Genomic DNA, 8,297 nt, shown 5'->3' on the forward strand with positions numbered 1-8,297 from the left:
CTGTCCAGGGGTCTCAAACGCCATCAGGGGCTTTAAAACGCCCGTTACCTCAAATGGCAGACACAGACACGGATACTGACTCCAGTGTCGATGATGAGGAGACAAACGTGACTTCCACTAGGGCCACACGTTACATGATTGAAGCAATGAAAAATGTATTGCATATCTCTGATAATACAAGTACCACTAAAAAGGGTATTATGTTTGGTGAGAAAAAACTGCCTGTAGTTTTTCCTGTATCCGAGGAAGGATAGGGCACGTTGGGAAACACCCCCTAGGGTGGATAAAGCGCTCACACGCTTGTCTAAACAGGTAGCACTACCCTCTCCTGATACGGCCGCCCTAAAGGAACCTGCCGATAGAAAGCTGGAGAATATCCTAAAATGTATATACTCTCACACGGGTGTTATACTGCGACCAGCAATCGCCTCAGCCTGGATGTGCAGTGCGGGCCTGGCGTGGTCGGATTCCCTGACTGAAAATATTGATACCCTAGATAGGGTATATTACTGACTATAGAGCATTTGAAGGATGCATTTCTATATATGCGTGATGCACAGAGGGATATTTGCCGACTGGCATCAAGAGTTAGCGCGCTGTCCATTTCTGCAAGAAGAGGTTTATGGACGCGGCAGTGGTCACTGATGCGGATTCTAAAAGGCACATGGAAGTATTGCCTTATAAGGGGGAGGAGTTATTTGGGGTAGGTCTATCAGACCTGGTAGCCACGGCAACTGCTGGAAAATCCACATTTTTACCCCAGGTAGCTTCTCAACCTAAGAAGACGCTGTATTATCAGGCGCAGTCCTTTCGGCCCCAAAAGGGCAAGCGGGCAAAAGGCGCCTCATTTCTGCCCCGTGGCAGAGGGAGAGGGAAAAGGCTGCAACAAACAGCCAGTTCCCAGGAACAAAAGCCCTCTCCCGCCTCCGCAAAGTCCTCAGCATGACGCTGGGGCTTTACAAGCGGACTCAGGCACGGTGGGGGCCCGTCTCAAGAAGTTCAGTGCGCAGTGGGCCCACTCGCAAGTGGACCCCTGGATCCTTCAAGTGGTATCTCAGGGGTACAAATTGGAATTCGAGACGTCTCCCCCTCGCCGTTTTCTAAAGTCTGCTTTACCGACGTCTCCCTCAGACAGGGAGGCAGTATTGGAAGCCATTCACAAGCTATATTCCCAGCAGGTGATAATCAAGGTACCCCTACTACAACAGGGAAAGGGGTACTATTCCACACTATTTGTGGTACCGAAGCCGGACGGCTCGGTGAGACCAATTTTAAACCTAAAATCCTTGAACACTTACATACAAAGGTTCAAATTCAAGATGGAGTCACTCAGAGCAGTGATTGCAAACCTGGAAGAAGGGGACTATATGGTGTCTCTGGACATCAAAGATGCTTACCTACATGTCCCAATTTTCCCTTCTCACCAAGGGTACCTCAGGTTTGTGGTACAGAACTGTCACTATCAGTTTTAGACGCTGCCGTTTGGATTGTCCACGGCACCCCGGGTCTTTACCAAGGTAATGGCCGAAATGATGATACTCCTTCGAAGGAAGGGAGTTTTAGTTATCCCTTACTTGGACGATCTCCTGATAAGGGCAAGATCCAGGGAACAGTTGGAAGTCGGGGTAGCACTATCTCAGATAGTGCTGCGCCAGCACGGTTGGATTCTCAATATTCCAAAATCACAGCTGATCCCGACGACACGACTTCTATTCCTAGGGATGATCCTGGACACAGTCCAGAAAAAGGTGTTTCTCCCGGAGGAGAAAGCCAGGGAGTTATCCGAACTAGTCAGAAATCTCCTAAAACCAGGCCAAGTCTCAGTGCATCAATGCACAAGGGTCCTGGGAAAGATGGTGGCTTCTTACGAAGCAATCCCATTCGGCAGATTCCACGCAAGAACCTTCCAGTGGGATCTGCTAGACAAATGGTCCGGGTCGCATCTTCAGATGCATCAGCGGATAATCTTGTCACCAAGGACAAGGGTGTCTCTCCTGTGGTGGTTGCAGAGTGCTCATCTTCTAGAGGGCTGCAGATTCGGCATTCAGGACTGGGTCCTGGTGACCACGGATGCCAGCCTGAGAGGCTGGGGAGCAGTCACACAGGGAAGAAATTTCCAGGGCTTGTGGTCAAGCCTGGAGACATTACTTCACATAAATATCCTGGAGCTAAGGGCCATCTACAATGCTCTAAGCCTAGCAAGACCTCTGCTTCAAGGTCAGCCGGTGCTGATCCAGTCAGACAACATCACGGCAGTCGCCCACGTAAACAGACAGGGCGGCACAAGAAGCAGGAGGGCAATGACAGAAGTTGCAAGGATTCTTCGCTGGGCGGAAAATCATGTGATAGCACTGTCAGCAGTGTTCATTCCGGGAGTGGACAACTGGGAAGCAGACTTCCTCAGCAGACACGACCTCCACCCGGGGAAGTGGGGACTTCACCCAGAAGTCTTCCACATGATTGTGAACCGTTGGGAAAAACCAAAGGTGGACATGATGGCGTCCCGCCTCAACAAAAAACTAGACCGGTATTGCGCCAGGTCAAGGGACCCTCAGGCAATAGCTGTGGACGCTCTGGTAACACCGTGGGTGTACCAGTCAGTGTATGTGTTCCCTCCTCTGCCTCTCATACCCAAGGTACTGAGAATCATAAGAAGGAGAGGAGTAAGGACTATACTCGTGGCTCCGGATTGGCCAAGAAGGACTTGGTACCCGGAACTTCAAGAGATGCTCACAGAGGACCCGTGGCCTCTACCTCTAAGAAAGGACCTGCTCCAGCAGGGACCCTGTCTGTTCCAAGACTTACCGCGGCTGCGTTTGACGGCATGGCGGTTGAACGCCGGATCCTGAAGGAAAAAGGCATTCCGGATGAAGTCATCCCTACCCTGATCAAAGCCAGGAAGGATGTAACCGTACAGCATTATCACCGTATTTGGCGTAAATATGTTGCGTGGTGCGAGGCCAGGAAGGCCCCTACAGAGGAATTTCAACTGGGTCGTTTCCTGCATTTCCTGCAAACAGGACTGTCTATGGGCCTAAAATTCGGGTCCATTAAGGTTCAAATTTCGGCCCTGTCGATTTTCTTCCAGAAAGAACTGGCTTCAGTTCCTGAAGTTCAGACGTTTGTCAAGGGGGTACTGCATATACAGCCTCCTTTTGTGCCTCCAGTGGCACCTTGGGATCTCAATGTAGTTTTGGGGTTCCTAAAATCACATTGGTTTGAACCACTCTCCACTGTGGACTTAAAATATCTCACTTGGAAAGTGGTAATGCTGTTAGCCCTGGCTTCAGCCAGGCGTGTCTCAGAATTGGCGGCTTTATCCTATAAAAGCCCTTACCTAATTTTTCATACGGACAGGGCAGAATTGAGGACTCGTCCTCAATTTCTCCCTAAAGTGGTTTCAGCGTTTCACTTGAACCAGCCTATTGTGGTACCTGCGGCTACTAGGGACTTGGAGGACTCCAAGTTGCTGGACGTAGTCAGGGCCCTGAAAATTTATGTTTCCAGGACGGCTGGAGTCAGAAAATCTGACTCGCTGTTTATCCTGTATGCACCCAACAAGCTGGGTGCTCCTGCTTCTAAGCAGTCTATTGCTCGCTGGATTTGTAGTACAATTCAGCTTGCACATTCTGTGGCAGGCCTGCCACAGCCAAAATCTGTAAAAGCCCATTCCACAAGGAAGGTGGGCTCATCTTGGGCGGCTGCCCGAGGGGTCTCGGCTTTACAACTTTGCCGAGCAGCTACTTGGTCAGGGGCTAACACATTTGCTAAATTCTACAAATTTGATACCCTGGCTGAGGAGGACCTTGAGTTCTCTCATTCGGTGCTGCAGAGTCATCCGCACTCTCCCGCCCGTTTGGGAGCTTTGGTATAATCCCCATGGTCCTTACGGAGTTCCCAGCATCCACTAGGACGTCAGAGAAAATAAGAATTTACTTACCGATAATTCTATTTCTCGTAGTCCGTAGTGGATGCTGGGCGCCCATCCCAAGTGCGGATTGTCTGCAATACTTGTACATAGTTATTGTTACAAAAATCGGGTTATTGTTGTTGTGAGCCATCTTTTCAGAGGCTCCTCTGTTATCATACTGTTAACTGGGTTCAGATCACAAGTTGTACGGTGTGATTGGTGTGGCTGGTATGAGTCTTACCCGGGATTCAAAATCCTTCCTTATTGTGTACGCTCGTCCGGGCACAGTATCCTAACTGAGGCTTGGAGGAGGGTCATAGGGGGAGGAGCCAGTGCACACCAGATAGTCCTAAAGCTTTTACTTTTGTGCCCAGTCTCCTGCGGAGCCGCTATTCCCCATGGTCCTTACGGAGTTCCCAGCATCCACTACGGACTACGAGAAATAGAATTATCGGTAAGTAAATTCTTATTTTCTCCCTTGGGGGCCGCTGGAGCCCCCCCCCCCAGCCTCTGCCCAGCACCTTCAGCCCAAGCTGGCGTCCTTGGGTTCAAATGTGTCAAATTTCTAGAATACGGAAGGGGATGAGCCTCAGTTGCCAGTAGTAACTGCAAAGGTGTCCGGGCTCCTCCCATCGCTTGCTATGTTCCAGTGTCCCCATGAATTGGAGAAAAGGAATTAGCATGAGTACAAACAGACAATCTTTATCATTGCACCCCTGAAGTTTTCCTCACTGTCCTTCCAAAACTGATTCCCATTCTCACAAAAGTTGACACTAGGGACCTAATTCAGACCTGAGCGCAGCAGCAAAATTGTTCTCTAATGGTCAAAACCATGGGCCTAATTCAGACCTGAGCGCAGCAGCAAAATTGTTCTCTAATGGTCAAAACCATGGGCCTAATTCAGACCTGAGCGCAGCAGCAAAATTGTTCTCTAATGATCAAAACTATGGGCCTAATTCAGACCTGATCGCAGCAGCAAAATTGTTCTCTAATGGTCAAAACCATGGGCCTAATTCAGACCTAAGCGCAGCAGCTAAATTGTTCTCTAATGGTCAAAACTATGGGCCTAATTCAGACCTGATCGTACGCTAGCTTTTTTTGCAGCGCTGCGATCAGGTCAGAACTGCGCATGCGTATGCACCGCAATGAGCAGGTCGCCACTCAGCGATGGGTTTGTGCGAAGAATCCCTTCGCATGGGCGATTGCAAAGTGGTTGACAGGGAGAGAGCGTTTGTGGGTGGCAACTGTCCGTTTTCAGGGCGTGTCCATGCGTTTGCAGGGCGGGTGACTGACATCAATTCCGGCCCCGGACAGGCTGAAGAGATCGCAGCGGCTGAATAACTCCTGGGCTGCGCAGAGACTGCACAAGATCTGTTTGTACAGCTCTGCTACACATGCGATCACACACTTGCACAGCTAAAATACACTCCCCCCGTAGGCGGCGACTATGCGAACGCAGGACTGCAAAAAAAACCCTAGCCAGCGATCAGGTCTGAATTAGGCCCCATGTGCACTGCAGTTGGGCAGATGTAACATGTGCAGAGAGAGTTAGATTTGGGTGGGGTGTGTTCAAACTGAAATCTAAATTGCAGTGTAAAAATAAAGCAGCCAGTATTTACCCTGCACAGAAACAATATAACCCACCCAAATATCCAGGTGAAACTCAGAAAACTAGAATATCGTGCAAAAGTTCATTTATTTCAATAATTCAACTTAAAAGGTGAAAGTAATATATTATATAGACTCATTACATGCAAAGTGAGATATTTCAAGCCTTTATTTGTTATAATTTGGATGATTGTGGTTTATAGCTTAAGAAACCCCAAATACAAAATCTCAGAAAATTAGAATATTACATAAAATCAATAAAAAAAGGATTTTAAATACAGAAATGTCGGCCCTCTGAGAAGTATAATCATACATATGTACTGAGTACTTGGTTTGGGCCCCTTTTACATGAATTACTACCTCAATGCGGAGCCGCATGGATTCTATCAGCCTGTGGCACTGCTGAGGTGTTATGGAAGACCCGGATGCTTCAATAGCGGCCTTCAGCTCTTCTGCATTGTTCCATCTCATGCCTCTCATCTTTCTCTTGGCAATGGCCCATAGATTCTCTATGGGGTTCAGGTCAGGCGAGTTTGCTGGCCAGTCCAGCACAGTAATCCCATGGTCATTGAACCAGGCTTTGGTACTTTTGGCCATGTGGGCAGGTGCCAAGTCCTGCTGGAAAATGAAGTCATCATCTCCATAAAGCTTGTCTGCTGAAGGAAGCATGAAGTGCTCTAAAATGTCTTGGTAGACGGCTGCTTTGACCCTGGACTTAATAAAGCACAGTGGACCAACACCAACAGATGACATGGCTCCCCAAATAAACACAGACTGTGGAAACCGCACACTGGACTTCAAGCATCTTGGATTGTGTGCCTCTCCATTCTTCCTCCATACTCTGGGACCTTGGTTTCCAAATGAGATTCAAAATTTGCTCTCATCAGAAAAGAGGACTTTGGTCCACTGAGCACCAGACCAGTTATTTTTTTCTTTAGCCCAAGTAAGACTCTTCTGACGCTGTTTGTTGTTCAGGATCGGCTTGACAAGAGGAATCCGACACTTGAAGCCCATGTCCAGAATCCGTCTGTGTGTGGTGGCTCTTGATGCACTAACTCCAGCCTCAGTCCACACCTTGTGAAGCTCCCCCACACTTTTGAATGGCCTTTTCCTGATAATCTTCTTCAGGCTGCGGTCATCCCTGCTGCTTGTGCACCTTTTCCTACCAAAACCTAGTTCAATGACCATGGGATTACTGGTCTTCCATAACACCTGAGCAGTGCCACAGGCTGATAGATCCATGCCACGTCGCATTGAGGAAGTAATTCATGCAACAGGGGCCCAAACCAAGTACTGAGTACATATGTATGATTATACTTTTCAGAGGGCTGACATTTCTGTATTTAAAATCCTTTTTTTATTGATTTTATGTAATATTCAAATTTTTTGAGATTTTGGATTTGGGGTTTTCTTAAGCTGTAAGCCGCAATCATCAAAATTATAACAACTAAAGGCTTGAAATATCTCACTTTGCATGTAATAAGTCTATATAATATATTAGTTTCACCTTTTAAGTTGAATTACTGAAATAAATGAACTTTTGCCCCGATATTCTAATTTTCTGAGTTTCACCTGTAACTCTCTCTGGACGTTACATCTGCCCCACCTGCAGTGCACATGGTTTTGCCCATTAGAGAACAATTTTGCTGCTGCGATCAGGTCTGAATTAGGCCCTAGACCACAGTCAGTGAAGTTGAACGCTGCTCGTATCTTGCTAATGAAGTTGTAAGTAATTAGCACAAAATTTTTCAACCTCCAGGTTCTCAGCAAAATCCGGGAAGCCAAAAAGCGCCCTGTGCCTCCGCCGCGCAGAGCACGGATCCGACGCACCAGCTCCCGTCGTTCTGGATATGCCTTCTCCCACCAACAGGGCTACGGGGACCTTATCACATCAGGCAGGAACTTCCGGAACAAGTTACACTTCCCCCAATCAGGAAAGTTTTCGCCCAACGAGAGGAATCGGAACTACGAGTGACGGCAGAATGGACACCAGTGGGCCTAGCCAGCCTAGTGTCAATGTCCGCACCTCGGGGCAGCTCAAAACACGGAGTGTGGGTGGTTTTCCCACTTTTGCCAAGCCTCCTCTGGGTGATAAAGACTGGATACAGAGCCATACAGCCAGGCAGGATCCTTATGGATGTCACGCAGTGGCCATCTTGGATCTATTGTTGGGCAGCAGCTGTTTACCAAAGTTCTGAACTATTTCAAATTATTCCAAAGCAAACGTGCCAAATATCACCAGGAGGTACGACTCGCCAAACGGTGCCAAAGCTGTATTTTAAGGGATTTTAGTTAAATTAAAATATTATAAATCTGCGTTGCACTTGGATTCACCAGTGGCCTTTCTGATTTTACAGAAAACCGTTTTACTTGCTTTATTGTTCTAATTATCTATGTGACTTAAGGAAGAGGAGTATTGCGTATCCACGTTTACCGCAATCGCCGCCTCCAAATCCTTTTTTATTAAACATTCTTTTTGTTTATATTTGTTTTTTCATAACCACTGTACAATGTATCCACCAGAGAGAACCGGTGAGGGTGGATATATATCTGACAGCGCCGGGTCTCATCCACTCAGCTTCATTTACAGACCTCGGTGGCGGTAGTCCATAGGTGAGGGGGTTTCAGGAGGAGGTGGTGCATTATCACCTTCCACTTATCACTGCTTTATCACTTCTCCAGGCTTAATACATCTGCCCCAATGTGGTCTATTCATGAAGCAGTGAAAAGTATGGAGAAGGGAGCCAGTGGAGAAGTGCCCATGGCAACCAATCATCAT

The 8,297-nt window shown here is 47.8% G+C and overlaps 1 protein-coding gene across 1 annotated transcript in view; it reads left to right on the top strand.

Annotated features, from left to right (window-relative positions):
* LOC135054530 (phospholipid-transporting ATPase ID-like) overlaps positions 1 to 8,001 on the top strand; it is a 168,177-nt gene extending 160,176 nt beyond the window's left edge. The window contains exon 27 of the mRNA XM_063957672.1: positions 7,278 to 8,001. Coding sequence (XP_063813742.1) covers positions 7,278 to 7,493 — 216 coding nt within the window. The 3' untranslated portion in view covers positions 7,494 to 8,001. The remainder of the gene's footprint in view (positions 1 to 7,277) is intronic.
* Positions 8,002 to 8,297: the final 296 nt, after the last annotated feature.

The sequence above is a fragment of the Pseudophryne corroboree genome, chromosome 1 (assembly GCF_028390025.1).
Source record: "Pseudophryne corroboree isolate aPseCor3 chromosome 1, aPseCor3.hap2, whole genome shotgun sequence".
Lineage (NCBI taxonomy): Eukaryota > Metazoa > Chordata > Amphibia > Anura > Myobatrachidae > Pseudophryne > Pseudophryne corroboree.